We start from the raw sequence: 18,837 nt of genomic DNA, 5'->3' as shown, positions 1-18,837 counted from the left end.
ATGGTCTGAGCACTGACAGGCTGATCCCCTACCTCTTCAACCTCTGCAGCAATGCTGGCAGCACTCATACGTCTATTTCCCAAAGACAACCTCTGGATATGACGCTGAGCATGTGCACTCAACCTCTTTGGTCGACCATGGCGAGGCCTGTTCTGAGTGGAACTCTGTCTTGTTAAACCGCTGTATGGTCTTGGCCACCGTGCTGCAGCTCAGTTTCAGGGTCTTGGCAATCTTCCTATAGTCTACATCTTTATGTAGAGCAACAATTCTTATTTTTAGATCCTCAAGAGAGTTCTTTGCCATGAGGTGTCATGTTGAACTTCCAGTGACCAGTATGAGAGAGTGAGAGCGATAACACCAAATTTAACACACCTGCTCCCCATTCACAGCTGAGACCTTGTAACACTATCGAGTAACGAGAAAAAATGGCTAATTGGGCCTAATTTGAACATTTTCATTTAGGGATGTACTCACTTTTGTTGCCAGCGGTTTAGACATGAATGGCTGTGTGTTGAGTTATTTTGAGGGGACAGCAAATTTACACAGTTATACAAGCTGTACACTCACTACTTTACATTGTAGCAAAGTGTCATTTCTTCAGTGTTGTCATATGAAAAGATATAATAAAATCTTTACAAAAATGTGAGAGGTGTACTTACTTTTGTGAGATACTGTTGTAGCCAGGTCTCGGGGGCCCCTGAGGCCTAATGGTGACCTCCAGAATTAGGGACAGATGACATCCATCTGTGTAGAGTGGGTTACAAGGCATCAGACACTTTTTGAATGCAAAGAGATTTATTGTCCCTTGAACAGAACTGGGGGAGAGAAGGTTAGGGCCAGGACACCCTTAAGTAGATGCAATGGTAATTGTCAGGCTCCAAGACTTCTATAGGTAGACAGCTATACAGGTGAAGGCCTCCAGTCGGACACCACTTCTGTATAGGTAGGACCGCTGTCCCTTATGGCAATAATCTTGTAGCAATTACTAACAGTAATTGTATTCAGCTATTGGCAACACAAATAGTTCTCTGCTTACTCCACAGTCACTCACTGTGGGTCTTCACTCAACAAACTCCCAGTCTTTCACTAGACTTCGGATCCAATAGCCACTGGATCCCCTGAGCTCTGTCACTTTTGGCACTCAGTATCTTCCTCAAGCGTCACCTCCGCTTCCCTGCTGGGTCCCTGGCTTGGCACTCACAGATACTCTTCAAGCATCACCCCTGCTGACCTGCTAGGTCCCTGGCTTGGCACCCACCGATTTTCCACAAGCGTCACCTATGCTGTCCCGCTGGGTCCCTGGCTTGGCACTCGCTGAAGTTTTCCCACTTCTTCACCGTCCCCGGCTGGCGAGAAGACTGCTCTGGTACTGGCTTCAGCTTACTCACAGTGGTCTCCAGTAACAAGGTGGATGATCCCTTAGTGGCGACAGCTTCCCCTCTACCTCCGACCACAACTGGTTCCCCATCTGGCCGAACCACTACTTCTGGTTGGACTACAAGTCAGTAGTCCCAACCCAACGCTGCTTCTGCTGCTCCTGAATAGGCCTCAGGCAGCCTAGCAGCCAGGTGTCCCCGGGATAGGCCTCAGGCTTCCGGCCTAGCAGCCTGGGGCAGCATAACACACGTCCACCCTGACAGCCGTCCTGTATGGCACAGAACCCCGTTCACCTGACTCCACCCAAATAAATAGGCTCTTTCCAAGTAGGCCAAGGGACCAAAGAAAATCCCTGCCCATTGGCTGAGACTCCTCATTCATTCATGGCTGAGCTTGCAAACCCCCTGTCTTATATAATGCCACTAGCATAGTGCCACCTAGTGACAGAAGAGAAAGGGTGCAACAAGTCCAGATTTAGAGAGGAATCAATTGATTTCCTGGCTATTGGCCAAGGCAACTAAATTTGATAGCAACCCTGCCTAAACATCAGGGTGCTACACTGATATTTACAGTATATTTTTTGTTTATTGCTAGTGACCATTTCTCACCCAAACCTTGTCGGTCATGCAGCTCACAGACTCTTTGGCCACTTTCACACTGGGGCGCTGGCCGCGTTGACTTCACACTAGCGGCGTTTTACTGGCATTTTAGCGGCTCTTTTTGGCCACTAGCAGGTCACTTTTAACCCCCACTCGCGTCCGAAAAAGGGTTAAAATCGCCTGCAAAGCACCGCTGTTGATATCAATGGCAAGGGCAGTTTAGGAGCGGTGTATACACTGCTCCCGCACCGCCCTAAAGATGCTGCTTGCAGGACTTTTTTTTCCTATCCTGCAAGTGCACTGCCCCAGTGTGAAAGCACTGGGGCTGTAGAAGAGGCAGTTTACAGGCGCTTTTCAGGTGCTATTCTTAGTGCAAAAACGCCTCAGTGTGAAAGTAGCCTAAGACCCCTTTCACACTGAGGCGTTTTTCCAGGCGCTTTTGGGCTAAAAATAGCGCCTGAAAAACGGCTCCCCTGCAGCCCCAGTGTGAGAGCCCGAGTGCTTTCACACTGAGGCGATGCGGTGGCGGGACATTAAAAAAACTCCTGCAAGCAGCATCTTTGGAATGGTGAAGGAACCGTGTAAACACCGCTCCTGCTCATTGAAATGAAAGGGTAGCACCGCCGGCACTTTGCGGGTCATTTTAACTCTTTTTCGGCCGCTAGCGGGGGTTAAAAGCTCCCCGCTAGTGGCCGAAAACCTCTGCAAAAATGACGGTAAAGCACCACTAAAAATAGCGGCGTTTTACTGTCAATGCCGCCTGCTCCAGTGTGAAGGCAGCCTTAGATTTTTAAGTATCAGTGTGCTTCCCTTAGGTAATGTAACCAGAGTACTCCAGCTGCCAATAACATCCAGTTTAGGCTGAATTTACCTGGTTTCATCTCAGAGTGTGTGTTTTCAAAGGGTAAATGTAGCTATGCAGAAGGAGCCATACTAAACAAAACAAAACAAAAACTCTTTCACAAGTGACTAGGATTTCACATACAAAGGACAGACCCACAACATACTGATCGGAAAATACTGTATGCCTTAATTGACCTTGGATAACCTTCACACCCTCCAGGAAAAGTGTGATGTCTGTGGCCAGCAGTGGCGGCTGGTGGTATATTTTTTGAAGAGGGGCGGCAAGCAATGCACCCATACCATCCCCTCCGCCCCCTGGTTGGTCGAGCTGACTGGCTGCTGTGAGCAATATAGACAGGATCATTTCAAACAGATTTCAGGAGAGCCATACAGAGAATAAACCTACATCATCATTGCAGCTGGATGCAGGAGTGCACAATCACCCAGCAGCTCCAATGTGTGGAGACTAGATTCTGGCTCTGACCCCTCTGATATAGAGTCTCACTCCTTCCACTGCATTCTGCTCCCATCTGCATCTGAAAAAGCCACATCACATAATAACAATGTTTGAAAACAATGCACTTACCACATCTATGGCACGGGCAGCGCTTCCCTCCGGGTGACGGGCGGTGGCTTCCTCTGTGTCTCCTCTCTCCTCCTCCTCCTAGGCCAATAAGATCGCTTCTCCCTTTGGCCAATCGGGAAACAGGTCTCAGGACCCACTTCCTGATTGGTCAGGAGGAGAATCAGTGTGACAATAGTGACTTTTCATTTGCTATTGTAACACGACTGGGTGGGCTCTACACCCCGAGCCCACCCTTTTTTGAAGTCTATTAAAACCTTTGGCTGTAATCACTTGCTTCAGAAGAAAAACCCCCATTGGAATCCATGTGTCCGGCACCCCGCATGTAGATTAGGGAGCCAGACGCATGGATAGGGGGGCGGTGCCCCTGAGTCCTGCATTACGGGCGGCCACTGGTGGCCAGCCATAGAGAGGTTTTGTCTGGTCTGACTACATTCACATGACCTCAGAGCAGCAGCCAGGGACGGCTGCTGGCAAGAACTGATATATTTTTACCAGCAGTTTTGAAACTTGAATAAAACAATAAAAAAAGAACCTCTGCACTACTAAACAAGTGAAGGTGACTAGGTGCAGCAAAATCTAATGGTGTTCACAAATTAACCAATAATAACAAGTGCATATACAAAGTGATTTCGCGCTAAACCTAAAAATTGATCAAATGACTACAGTATTAATCAAGAGTGAATGTGTGAAACATACATCAATTCAAATAAATAAGTGACGGTCCAATATAGTCCTAATATTGAATAACTGTGTATAAGCTTGTAAAAAATAACGTGATGGTACTGAAAAGTCCGGTGAGTAAAAATAATCTGTCGTGACTAATTCATAGTGGAAGGTAACAAATATATTGAATAAGTCCACAAAATGGTGAAAAAAGCAGTTCAGGAGTCTTCCTAGTGAATGTAACAAAATGAAGCAGTGCAGCTGGAATGTGTGCTCACAGAGCCCTTACCTTAATAGGCATGGGTAAATGCCTTAAGGATCATAGCGAGTGGATGATGGTTTGGGATCAGCGGGCATCTTCCGGAAGGTGGATGGTGAATATAAAACCAGCTCGGGCTCACATCAGAATCCGGATGCATATAGAAGAGAGTACAAAAACAAGGGGCCTCCAATTGAGTAGTACCAAAGAGCAGTGTTTAAAAAGCTTTAAAAAGCTGTGCGAGGCACTGAAACTTCCCTGAGGAAGTCACTAGGTACGTGACGTAATGCGTAGGATTGACGCACTAGACGCAACCAGAAGTTAAACATCGTGACCCGGTTGTTTTTGCTGCGGACCGGAAGTGAGGTATCAGGTATCGGCGTTTACGCTGTCCTGTTAGCTGTACGCTGTTTTTTCAGTGCCTCGCACAGCTTTTTATCTATTAAAAACTGCTCTTTGGTCTTTTGATGCCAGATGAATGTAATCTTGTTACCTAAAGTGCATCTCTAGGCTTTATACAATATTCAGCTTAACTTTATGCTGGGAGCCACTCTAAAAACGATGGCATACTTTACGGCACATCACTGTTAAAAAGTGTAATGAAAGCTGCAGAAGGTAAAAAGACTAAATTCAACTTTTGAAATGAATATGTTAAAGCGTATGTAACATTGGGTTTACCATTAGGAATAGGCTCGGGCGTGTTCGGGATCCCACCTGCCCGATCCCGCCTGGAAGCTGACACCGAACAACACCGCTAATCACAGGCACTGAGACATTTCCCAGTCCGCGAGAAATGTTTTACTGCCTGTGATTAGCCATGTGCAATATCAGCTTCCTGGTATTGCACATGGCTAATCCCAAACACGCCGGAGCCTATCTCGATTTACCATTTACTGTACATAAAATAGTATCTGTTAGGGGCCAGGCAGTACCCAGTCCAGTATGATGAAGGCTTTTGGGGACTCCTTCCTTTCATGAAGCTTGAGTGTGGTCCACCAGGAAGAATACAGTTAGTATTCAATTTTTTGTAGGCAGACATTTGAGAGGCCCAATGACTCCTGATAAGATGGATCTACACTATGGTTACCAACTCATCCCTTTAAAACCAAACACATATTAACCACTTTAAGACCAGCCTCGTTTTGGATTTTAGGTGTTTACATGTTTAAAACAGGTTTTTCTGCTAGAAAATTACTTAGAACCCCCAAACATTATATATGGTTTTTCTTCTAACACCCTAGAGAATACAATGGCGGTCATTGCAATACTTTTGTTTGCACCGTATTTGCGCAGCGGTCTTATAAGCGCACTTTTTTTGGAAAAAATTCACTTTTTTGAATAAAAAAATAAAAGAACAGTAAAGTTATCCCAATTTTTTTTTATATTGTGAAATATAATGTTACGCCGAGTAAATTGATACCCAACATGTCATACTTGAAAATTGCGCCCGCTCGTGGAATGGCGTCAAACTTTTACCCTCAAAAATCTCCATAGACGTTTAAAAAATTCTACAGGTTGCATATTTTGCGCTACAGAGGAGGTCTAGGGCTAGAATTATTGCTCTCGCTCTACCGGTCGCGGTATACCTCACATGTGTGGTTTGACCACTGTTTTCATATGCGGGCGCTACTCGCGTATGCGTTCGCTTCTGCGCGCGAGCTCGTCGGGACAGGGGGGTTTTAAAAATTTTTTTTTTATTTTTATTATTTATTTTACAATATTTTATTTATTTTTACACTTTTTAAAAAAAAAAAAAATTGTGTCACTTTTATTTCTATTACAAGGAATGTAAACATCCCTTGTAATAGAAAAAAGCATGGCAGGACCTCTTAAATATGAGATCTGGGGTCAAAAAGACCTCAGATCTCATATTTACACTAAAATGCAATAAAAAAAAAAAAAGTCATTTAGAAAAATGACATTTGAAAAAATATGCCTTTAAGAGGCATGGACGGAAGTGACGTTTTGACGTCGCTTCCGCCCAGCAGTGTCATGGAGACGAGTGAGCGCCATCTTGGCCTCACTCGTCTCTATACACACCACGGCAGAGGACGCGATCGCCTCCGCCGCTACCGACGGCTTCGGTAAGCGGGCGGAGGGCACCGGATCGCGGCGGGAGGGGGGGGGGCCCTCTCCCGCCACCGATAAAAGTGATCTCGCGGCGAATCCGCCGCAGGGACCACTTTTATCTGAAAGCCGGCCGCCGCACGAAAACGGGGATACCGGGGTTATGGCAGCTAGCTGCTGCCATAACAACGATATCCCCGTTCAAACTTAGGACGTACATAGTCGTGCGGCGGTCCGGAAGTGGACAGGTTCTGTGGCTGATTAAGGTGGTAATTAAACTCACTTGGTGCCTTATCTGAATTAAATTAGCCTCATAACCTGTGTAATTCATATGTGTTCGGGTTTAAAGGGATGAGGTGCAAACCCTGATCTACACTGCGTACCTCCCAACTGTCCCTAATTTCGAGGGACTGTCCCTGATTTGGAACAAAGTCCCTCTGTCCCTTTCCTCCTTATTTGTCCCTCATGTTGGTCTGATCTATATAATTGTATAGAAAATTTATCTTTCAAAAAGTGTTTCCCAGTGCTAAACCTTTCATCCTATTTCTAAATTGCTGCATTTATAAAGTTCAAAAGCCAATGTTAAGAAATAGTAGTGGTAAAAAAAAAAAACATTGTTTTTTTGTATAATTCTCCTTTAGGGGGCGTGTTCTATGCCTACATACTTTTGCTAATAGGTGTCCCTCATTCCCATCTCAAAAAGTTGGGAGGTATGTTTTTACACATGGTAGAATGTATATTATATAAATGTTCTGTCCACACTCTCTGTTTTCTTCTGCATCAGCATTTTAATGACTCTTATCGGGAGGGTTGATCTGCTACTGCTATTGGTTGCCAGCTTCTGGTAAAACTGGATGGACTGGTCTGGGCGCCGTGCTGAGGGAGAGAGAGCCTATAGAGCAGGCTAGTCTTATCACAGCTGGGACTACTGAGCAGAGCTTTAGAACTGCAGGGGATGCATGCTTTCCCAGGTAAGAAAGGTTCACAGGATAAAGGTCTGCCTATACTTTCCTTTCACTTCACCCAACAGCTTTCAGCGGCCTCCAACACACTGTTTTCTAAAGATCTTACCTTAAGGCTCATGCACACTGCAGCTCAAAATAAAAAGCTGCTTTAAGCCCAGGTTCACACTGCTGTGGGATTGAAATCGCGCAAGTTCAGCTGAACTCGCACGATTTCATTCAGAAGTCAGTCCGACTTCGGGGGCGATTTCAAAGACATCTTTGTGGGTTCCTGCACAGATGTCTATTGAAATCGTACCCGAAGTCGCCAAAAGTAGCACAGAAACTACTTTTGTGAATCGGTGCGGCTACGGTTGCCACCTCATCCCTTTAAACCCGAACACATATTAATGACACAGGTTCTGAGGGTGATTAAGGTGGTAATTAAATTCACTTGGTGCCTTATCTGCATTTAATTAACCTCAGAACCTGTGTAATTCAAAAGTGTTCGGGTTTAAAGGGATGAGGTGGCAACTCTAGGTGCGGCATTGCAAAGTTAGTGTCGCACCAATTTGGACGGTGCTATTGCCACCGACATGTCAAATCGCATGCCAAATCGCATCAATGTGAACCTGGACTTACATGCATTTGAGCTTTTATTTGTCTGCCTAAAAGCTTGAAAAAGCTTGTGCTTTTTTGTGCTCTTTTGCATGTTTTTAGTGAGCTTCTTCAAGCTCCTTTGAGCTTCTTTTTTTTGTTTCACAAACCCTAACCTCGGTCCTCAGCTCATTTTATCCTTCTTTTTTTGTGCATTTTTGAGCTTCTTTGAGCTTTTTCACACGTTTTTGGGTACTTTTTTTGCTAGAAAGCTCCTCTCAAGAGTTTGGTGGTTTTTTTTCTAGAGGATGGAAGGATTGGGTATGTACAGATTTCCCTTGCGCTCCTAGACAAAACAAGCAGCTAACCCATGCAGTGCAGGCAGAGCCCCACTGCATGGGAGAATACATTTTTTTTTCATGGATTATTTTTTTACGTTGAGGTAGTTATGGTTAAGCTAAAGAGCTGAGTGGGGGACTACATTTAGAAGTATCAAGATTAGGTGGGCTGACCCTTTAAGATTTCAGATAGTGTTAGGTTGGTGGCATGTAATGAATCTTTGAGATTTTCATCCAGTTTTACTGCTCTGTACACTTTAATGGTAAATATGAACATGTTTTGCATCTGTTAATAATGAATGAGTTAAACTTACAATTAGTAGTACAACTATGAATGCAAAAACTAGAAATAAACTATATGGCTATACCTCATTATTGTTTTGGAACACACCGATTGACCGCAGGGGGGAAGGAAAGAAAATCACTTGATTCCCCCATCAACACTCAAAGTGGGGGAATGCCTCCAGCTGCGCTATTATATTTTGCTAGCAGGGGTGCAGGGAACATATGCCTGTAAACTCCTGAAAAACTCTCCAATCCCAGATGTAGGAATCAAGTCCTTTTTTTTTTTTTTCCATTAAACCTGCTTGTTGAGCAAAAAAAAAAAAAACACAAACAGATTAACCTCTTATTGACTGCTCCACACAGATATAATGCGGCGCGGCAGCCCTCCTGCACGAAATCCTGTAACTGTATGTGATTTCATGCACCGGGGTGCGCGCCGCCGGCGACCTGCTCCTGCTGTGATCGCACCCCGCGGAAGCCAATCAGCGGGTCCAGCGGACGCGATGTCCACTGGGACACGCCGATCATCCTCAAGAGAGGCAGAATGGCAGTCTGCCTGTGTTTACAAGGCACACCACCGTTCTGTGAGAGGGGAAGATGGAGATCTTGTGTTCCTGCTAAGCAGGGACACAGATCTCTGTCTTCCCCCAATCAAGGCATTCCCACACAGTTAGCCAGCACTTCCTAGGAGCACATTTAGCCCTTTGATTGCCCCTGATGTTAACCCCTGCCTTACCAGTGTCATTAGTACAGTGTCAGTGCATTTTTTTTTTTTAGCACTGATTATTGTATTAGTGTCACTGGTCCCCAAAAAGTGTCACTTAGTGTCAGATTTGTCGGCCGCAATGTTGCAGTCCCGCTAAAACTAGTCGCCGCCATTACTAGTAGAAAAAAGAATAAAAAATAAATAAAAATTCAATAAATATATCCCATTGTTTGTAGCCGCTATAACTTTTGCACAAACCAGTCAATATACGCTTATTGGGATTTTCTTTACCAAAAATATGTAGAATACAATATTGGCCTAAATTGATGAAGAAATTCGATTTTTTTTTTTTTTTTTTTTTTTCATTTTTTTTTTTTATTGGGTGTGTTTTATAGCATAAAGTAAACAATGTTGTTTTTTTCAAAATTGTCAGAGTTTTTTTGTTTCTAGCGCAAAAAAAGTAAACCGCAGAGGTGATCAAATACCATAAAAAGAAAGCTCTATTTGTGAGGAAATAAAAAAAGGACATCAATTTTATTTAGGTATATTGTGACAGTCAGTAATATTGTCAGTTAAAGTAACGCAGTAACGCAATAAACTTTCTGGGGCTGAAGTGGTTAATGTATGGCCTGCTTACTTGGCACAATTGTTATATTATAATCACTAGTGATAGAACCTTAGGACTAGCACTTGATTGCTAAACAATTGAAAATAATGGCCCTCAGAGGAGGCCACACATAACTTGCAGTGACCTTGGTGATAGTTGGTGATAGTTTATGAACACCACTCAAGCTGGGGAAGCCAAACTCCCGCAGTCACTTAGGAGAAAGGTACAGTCTGCCAAAGGTGCTCACCCAAAGCAATACATGTATAAAATCACCAAACCCCCACCCAGCCAACCTACAGTAGTCTTGAAAATGGCCTCAGCCCATAAGTCTCTGCCAAAGTCACACCCCTTAACATGTTTCGCTCCTCCCACCGAAGCTTAATAATAGGTCAATATGGTCCTATTGGACTGGAGCTTATTCATAGGACCTATGATTAAGCGCTGGTGAGCGTAGCAAAGCATGTCAGTGGGCATGGCTTAATCTATAAGGTCAATATATGTCAAAAAGCCCACATATATGTATGAATCCAGGGAGTGGTATTTTGGTGCCTATACCCTAATTCAAAGGGGAGATGCTGCCAAAAACATCAATACACAAAACACCATGAAGGAAAATGCACTACTTAGACTACCAAATTGAAAAAAAATCTGTTTATTTGACATGCAAATAAATCAAGAACAATAAGTGGGTGAGGCTATAACCCCCCATGTAAACCACATGGGGTATGGCCCAACCTGTGCTTGGGCCCTCCCTAAATCCTACCCTCCCTTCCCCACCTCACACCCAGAGAACCCACCCCACTCCACTAGCCCTATAGTCACCCCTCCCCTTGCCCTTAGTACCCCTCTATCCTCTCCCTTACCCTAGCTCCCCCCTCGATGGCAATGTTGTCCTGTCTGTATAAGATTCCTCAGTTGATATATGTAGCCTATATTGAGGCTCTAAATGGGCAAAAACCCAGTACTGGGTTAAATGTAGCTGCTCAATCACCCGCTATTTACACCTGCTAATCTTGCTGTGTCCAGCCCGCCACTAGGTACTTGGTGCGGCTGTGGGACTACAAGCGCAAGCAGCAGTGTGGTCAGGGTGCCAGTACCACCACTCTATTGAGGTCCATTAGCTGCTGAGTGCTACAATGGCACAAGCTATAACTGCATGGCAGGCTGGTCCCAATGCAGCTGAATAGGAGCGGTCAAAGAGATGTGAAGGCATCCAATTAGCATGAGATGCCACAAATGGCTATGCTTCTGTGTCAGGACATACCCGGAGATCCTTTCATACTGGTTATGCTTGTATGAGGTATACCAATGTAGGTTTATTTTAATACACAGGCAATCACACTCACCACAGAGTAGTAGCTCACAGACCCTGCAGGGATCACCCTGACTAAACCGATGCTTGCACTTGTAGGCCCACAGCCGCACCAATTACCTATATAATATAGGCTACATATACCAACTGAGGGATCCCACACAGACAGGACCACATTGCCATCGAGGGGGAGCTAGGTTTTAGCTAGGGTGAGGGAGGGGGTGTAGTGGTACCCAGGGGAAGGGAACAGGTGACTACAGGGCTAGTGAAGTGGGGTGGGTTCTCTGGTTGTGAGGTGGGGGAGTGAGGGTAGCATTTAGGGTCAACCCGGGCACAGGTCTGGACATACCCCAAGTGGTTCACATGGGGGGGTATAGCCTTGCCCACTTATTGTTCTTGATTTATTTGCATGTCCAATAAACTGATTTTTTCAGTTTGGTAGCCTAAGGAGATGCATTCTCCTTCGTGGTGTTTTGTGTATTAATCTATTAGGAGTTTTGTCCTATCTGTTTAGCAATCCATTGTTATTTTTTAGTGACATTTTTTTAAAGTGCTTGTGCAGAAAAAAAATATTACCTACTTATATGTATCTAAACAGAGAAGATTCTTTTAAATACCAAGCTTGTCTTTTAGAGAATGGAACACCCAGTGATTCAGTGTGAAGATCAGAATCATGATGACTCTTCTGAAACTGGTGAAATACATGGACCCAGCACAAATTCTGGAGAGAAAAATAAAGCAGGAAGACAGGATTTTGACTTCATAAAGGTCATAACTGTAGGAAAAAAAGACACTGGAAGCAAACTGGAAAAGTCACCAATTGTTATCCCTGTTGATGAACAACGTGAGAATGGTCCTGAGAGCAAAACTCTTTCAAACGCTAGTAAAATAAATGTAATCAATGGTACAAGTAGGGATTTTTATGTTACATCACCATTACTCAGTATGGACAGTTGTGTAACCATACCTAAGAACTCAGAGATAAAGTTCAAAGAAGTTCTCAGTCCTCACCTAGGTCTAGATCCCAAAGACTTAACTTCAGAAGATGTTGGTCTTGATGATAAAGATGATTACCTGGTGGGTAAAGTTGGAGTTTATGATTTTCCAAGAACATCTGGTGCTAGCAGTTCTCAAGGTGATGTTCCAGAAAACCTTGCTGAAAGTAACAAAGTCCAAGAAGTTGAGGAACCCAAAGAATCCTCCAGGTTTCTAACAGATGAGAATCATTTTGAGCAGGAATGCCCAATCTGCACTGAGCTCTATGATGCCAGCAGTCATAAACAGTCATTGCTCAACTGCAATCACGTCTTTTGTGATAACTGTATAAAAACTATGGTCAACAAAGCCAACCCGCCCAACCTTGGCAGGGTGACATGCCCACTTTGCCGACAGACATCCCCAAGGATGGAGTGGGAGATCCGTAAGATGCAGGAGCAGATGTTGGACAATGGTGGCATCCACATCCAGCAGGACTATGTGGCACCAGAACCAATTGTGCGGAGACCTGGGCTATGTGGGGCTCTGGAGTATAGGTTCCAGAAACGCTTCCAAAATGGGCGTCTGATAGGTTTCCCACCATGTGTACGTCATCCGCAGAGATTGGTGGACAGTCTGAACAGGCTGCAGCATCGCTGTCGCTGCTTGTACCTTTGTGCATTGGTGCTTTTACTTTTTGCTGAGTTCTTTTGCTTTTTCTTCCTGTTTGTGCCCATTGCTATTTTTATACTGTTGATTGTTTTTGGCAAATAGAAAAGTTGGCTTTGAAGGAAATCTTAACACTGGGCATAAACCAGGTTATATAACATGGGTAAAAAGTTAAGAGCCTTTTCCCATTTTATATACAATACCTATTGTTTTCCTGAGTACATCAGCTCCAAAATGTACTGCTTTTAAAGTGTAGCCATAACTGAACCAAAAAAAATAAGCTGTGGCTTGAAATATACCCCTAAGCCTACATACCTGTTAAGGTGAAAGCTTAGGTGGAAATTCCCCTCACTGGAAGAATTTCCTCTAACTTCCTTCAGGACAGGAAGTGAAAGGAAATCTCCTCAACAAGACACAGACAACATAACCTAAACTGACCGGAGTTTACACCTTTCCCTTCTCTATTTACCATCATAGAACAAGGTTTAAGCTATAAATAATACTTTAAATTTGAGTTTCCTCCTGTGCTTTTTTAGCCATGTCCTGCTGTTATCCAGGAGCAGTATTTATTCTGTTGTCCTGGGTTGTCCATGGATACAACATAATCCTATACAATGAGGACAGCAGGCATCTTATGGTCCTCAGCTCTACCCGATGTAGAAAAAGTGCTAAAAACACAGGGGGAGTTTATAAGTGGGACCATATCCATTAGGAAACCATAGTGCCTATAGGTAGACAGTTTGTTTTGAGGGAACCTGCAAGCATATAGGAGCAGAGGTGGATATCAATCAAAGCAGTCTATAGGGGGTAGATATTAATCACAACAATCTACAGGGACTGGATATCCATCGCAGGAGTATGTAGGAACTGATAATCCATCAAACCAGTCTATAGGGGCTGAATATCCATCACATGGATTTCTAGAGGGCGGTTATCCATCACAGAAGTCTGTAGGGGCTTGTTATCCATAACAGTAATCTGTAGGGGCTTGTTATCCATCACAGTAGTCTGCAGGAGCTGGTTATCCATCACATGTGTCTGCAGGGGCTGGTCATGTATCACAAAAGTTTGTAAGGGCTTGTTATCCATCATATTAGTGTGTAGTTACTTACTATGCACCACAGTAGTCTGTAGGGGCTGGTCATTTATCACGGGAGTCTGTAGGCACCCAACCTTTGGCACCCAAGGCAGCACCTCTCTGTTTGGATCCTCACTGATGTTACATAAAACATATGCTTCTTTTTCTGAGCTTGATCTGGCTTAAAAAAATGTAACAATGTATAAATAAGCTTATATTGGACAACCATGTGCCTACTAATGATGGAAAAAAGTGTGTGTGGCTCATTACTATACAGAGAAAAGCCATTTCTTTGTCTCTGCTGCCTACAGTATAGACCATAAGTCTACTGAGCCTAATGGTAACTCCAGTCCTAGGAATAGCTTTGCTTTCTCAGAGTTCATTGGCTGCAAAGTTGTTCCATATTGGCCCTGTAACCCACATCTAAAAAAAAACACCCAGCAATGACAGCTCTATTTTTTCTAGTTTGGCAAGTTCTCTTCTTGTCTTAATGTTATTTATACTTTGTCATAACCTGTTAATGCCCGTGTTCTGGTTTGAAAAAAACGGTATGGTCAATTATGACCTTGGAAGACAACTATGTAACTGTGTATGTGTCTGCAAGAATAAGGTCAGAGAATGTAAAAGGGACAGAAGAAAGACACATTTTGCACTGTGTGTGTTTTAGAATACAGGATATTAACATGAGTAATATTAAAAAATGGTCCTGTTCGCATGGTTAAAGTGGAACTTCTCTTCTAGTGTTAGATACAGTAGGTAGGGGTTAGAGCCCTCTAAGTTTTTGTTGCCATCTGTGCCACATTAAATGGTATAAATCCCCAAAACATAAATATAATATACCTCAGTTTACCAATTCTTAAATACATTAGCTTTATTAGTTGTTTTTATTTTTGGCTTTTTTCCCTTTACTTTCACTTTGTGATCCAGCCAGTAACACACTTCCTGTCTTAAGGTGACTCCTCAATCTATGGATGAGCAATGGAGTCACCCATGGACAGCTGCACTGTCTGGAGAGGGTAGTGTTAGATGGACTAGTAGATTTAAAAGGAACTTTTCATAAGCAACTAACACATTAGAGTCTAACTCTAGCTAACATTTTTAAGCAGTTAAAACTTAAAAAAATGTCTTTCCTTTTAGGGTTATATTTTTAACTAAATGACTAAAAGCTGACCATTGTTAACACCACTGCCAGTATTAAATGGTTTGTCTCAACCCTGTAAGTGCCACTTTTTCTGAACAGTTTGGTCTGTTAAAGGAAGTTGAGAAATAGAGAAAGTTAAAGCTGGAACAAGTTAAAAAATAATTTACAGGAGGACTTCGAAAAACAAAGACCTATTTTGCCTATAGTATCAGCTTAAGAATATTTCACTTCCTGTCATGTGGACACAAAAGAAAATCCCTCTAAGAACCATTGTCAGTGAAATAAGTGCATCTCTTGGAAGACTTTCCCTCACCTTGTATTTCTGTGACCACTGTAAAATTGTGGATGTCCTATCACTTTGATAGGGACACAGACAGCAATATAAATCTGACAGTGGCTTTAGCTCCTCACTATTCTGCCCTAAAGTAAGAACTCCAAATTCACATGCACTTTAAATACATCTTTATTTTGCTACTGATTCAGCACTTACCTACATGTTTGGAAAAACTACTTGATTCAGAATGAAACATTTATATGTGCTCAGCAAAAATACTGGTGGCCACCAGATCAGCCACTTTCCACCAGTGTTGTGTGGAGCCCTAGGGTTCCTCTTGAGCAGCCTTTATTGTTACCCCCAAGGAATCCTGGAAATATATTTTAAGTATAGGGGAACCCCTGCTAAAACCAATTTATAAAAAGTCAGTGGTGATAATGCACTTTACTTTGGTGGTCAGTGAAAAGAATGCCCCTTTACAGTCGTGGTGCAAATTTCACTATTACAGACAGCTGAACAGATCGTTGGTGTCATACCGCTGTCTCTTTCAAGGAGTTGGCCCTGGAACTATGCAGGCACACTCATATTAGGAGGTCAATCAGTCACACCTCAAGAAATCCTGATTGAGAATGGCTGCTCTAGAAGTTGCTAGGGGTTAATTGAGCTGTGACTGATTGACCTCCCATCTTATGGTGCCTGAATTGTTCTGAGGCCAACACCACTTTTTCCGAACCAGCGGCCTGGTACCAAAGATCTATTTGGCTGTCTGTAAGTGGGGCATCCTGACCACCACTGTAATTGTGGTAATCTACTCACTGACTACCAATATAAAGGGCATTTTCCCACTGACTCCTGATGAAATAATTTAGCAGAGGTTCCCTCAGAACTAAAAATAAGCCTAATGGTTCCTCTGGGGTTAGAAGATTGAGAAAGACTGCACCTGACTGTGCTTTTCACTGTTTCACTTAGTTAACCTGATTATTGTTTTATTTTTGTTATAAACAGCCATATGCACAACTGCAGGCAGAATGGTTGCTTAGTGCTTGCTTAGCAAGGTTTGCGAGTTTAGTTGGTTTCAGCTGAATCCTGCTTGGAGGTCTATGCAATCATGGCAGGGTAGATTGTAGGATCTTTGGTTTGTTTTTAATGCTGATCCCTGTTTTCCAATCTGGGGAAAGGAGTTTTGGGTATCCATGCTGAGCTCGTAGGGACTCCACTTGTACTCTGAATACTTTCCGATACATCAAGCAACATCTGTTTTATCTGCATTAAATTAGCCTCAGGACCTGTGTAATTAATATGTGTTCGGGTTTAAAGGGATGAGGTGGCAACCATATATATATATAGATAGATAGATAGATAGATAGATAGATAGATAGATAGATAGATACCATTTGTGAAGGCACCCCTCTGAACACTGAGCAATGAGCTCTTATGCCCCGTACACACGGTCGGACTTTGTTCGGACATTCTGACAACAAAATCCTAGGATTTTTTCCGACGGATGTTGGCTCAAACTTGTCTTGCATACACACGGTCACACAAAGTTGTCGGAAAATCCGATTGTTCTAAACGCGATGACGTAAAACACGTACGTCGGGACTATAAACGGGGCAGTGGCCAATAGCTTTCATCTCTTTATTTATTCTGAGCATGCGTGGCACTTCGTCCGTCGGATTTGTGTACACACGATCGGAATTTCCGACAAAATTTTATATCCTGCTCTCAAACTTTGTGTGTCGGAAAATGTGTGATGGAGCCTACACACGGTCGGAATTTCCGACAACAAGGTCCTATCACACATTTTCCGTCGGAAAATCCGACCGTGTGTACGGGGCATTAGTGTTCATGCAAGACATTCTATTGCACTGAAACATTGTATTTAAAAGCATGAAATAATTAAGATTACAAACCTTGCTGTGTGGCGTATACATGAGCATTTTCTGTGGCCTCATTCACACTTGTGTATGGGACAGGTTGCAATTTCCTGCAGGAGACTCAGTGGGGTTTTCCACAAACAGCTGCAGGTAGGAACCTACAATCAAAGCAATGGGAGGCTGACATTGCCTGCAGCCATTCACGGCCATTCACTTGTAATTGAACACGCAGTCATTACCTGCAGATGATTGGCCCTGGGCGTGAACAGTATCATGTGCAAGTAATCATTGCATGTTTAATTACATGCAAAAGGCCATGGATAGTTAGAGACACTATTGGTCTCCCATCACTTTGGATGGGGCTTCAGTGTTTGCAGCTGTTGTTAGGAAACCCTGCTGAGTCTCCCGTAGGAAATCTTAGTCAATCTCATATGCAAGTGTGAATTTATAAAAGATATATTTACCTAAAAGTTGCAATTAGATCTTGTGCAAAAGGAGCACATATGATGTGTATTGGGCTATATTAATATGTGCTTTTTCTTATTTAAAAATGGTTCAGAAACCTATTTTTATTAATTATTTTTATGTATATTTTGAAAGTGGGTATGGAGACTTAGGCTGGGTTCACACGGAGCGGATCTGTTGGACGGACTCCGCTAGCTCAGCAGGGGATCGCTCCGCTGATCACCGCAGAGCAGGCGGATGACAGGTCTGTCTCTGCTCACTGTGCAGGGACAAATGTCAGAGCCCTGCTGTTCTCTATGGGAAGATCGCATGAAAATGGACAGCATGTCCGTTTCCATCCAAACTCATCTGATCCGATCGACGGATGGCGAACATATCGCTTTCCGTCTGTTATGAGTGGATCTTGTCGGATCGGATAGCAGGCGGGTGTCAGCGGACACATCTCGGCTGACATCCGCCTGCTAGTACAAGTCAATGGGTGGCCCGCTCTGATCCTCCTGAAAAACGGACAGGCGGATCTTTGTGGGCTGATCGTGTGAAAGGGGCCTTACTTTTAGAAGAACACCAATAAGGATATTCAGTACAATTTATCAAAACTGGAGCAGCTCTGCATGGCAACCAATCAGCTTCTTTACACAGCTTGTTCAGGTAAGGTTTGAAAATGTAAGCTAGAAGGTGATTGATTCCATGTATGGCTGCTCCAGATTCTGTCTGCCTTGATAAATTCCACCCACATGTTTTAGTGCAAATAAAAACCCTATCTAATTCTATATCTTACGTTCCATTTTGAAGGGGTTCCTAGTATAGTTTAGGTGATGTATAGCTTACAGGAATAATAAATAGGAGAGTTGCTTGTATTACTATCATTATTGTACAGCCAAATAAAACTGTCAGAGGATTTAACTCCTTGCCATTCTATTCAAAAACTAACAATAAAAAGTTTGACCTTACCCTTTTTAAAAGCGCTTTTTATTTTATTACTATTTCAGCATGCATCTACAGTCATGTGAAACATTATGTACTCCAAGGAAATTGTTGACATTCTCAACATATTTGAGCAGTCAGACATTGGATCCAGTTTCAAACAGTGTCTACAGATAAAGGTGATTATACAGTACTTAAAAAAACACACACACAAGAAAATATCGCCTTTTCAATCATTTATTAAGCAAGAATGT

At 43.1% G+C, this 18,837-nt stretch overlaps 1 protein-coding gene across 1 annotated transcript; it reads left to right on the top strand.

The window, feature by feature from the left end:
- Positions 1 to 7,203: 7,203 nt before the first annotated feature.
- Positions 7,204 to 18,609, top strand: LOC141108452 (ring finger protein-like). Its single transcript, XM_073600067.1, has 2 exons — positions 7,204 to 7,365; positions 11,814 to 18,609. The coding sequence occupies exons 1-2, from the start codon at positions 7,354 to 7,356 to the stop codon at positions 12,927 to 12,929; spliced, it is 1,128 nt and encodes a 375-aa protein (XP_073456168.1). The 5' UTR covers positions 7,204 to 7,353; the 3' UTR covers positions 12,930 to 18,609.
- Positions 18,610 to 18,837: the final 228 nt, after the last annotated feature.

Source organism: Aquarana catesbeiana, linkage group LG09 (genome assembly GCF_042186555.1).
Source record: "Aquarana catesbeiana isolate 2022-GZ linkage group LG09, ASM4218655v1, whole genome shotgun sequence".
NCBI lineage: Eukaryota > Metazoa > Chordata > Amphibia > Anura > Ranidae > Aquarana > Aquarana catesbeiana.
Note: the sequence above shows the minus strand (reverse complement) of the source record. Positions and strands in the feature narration are given on the sequence as shown.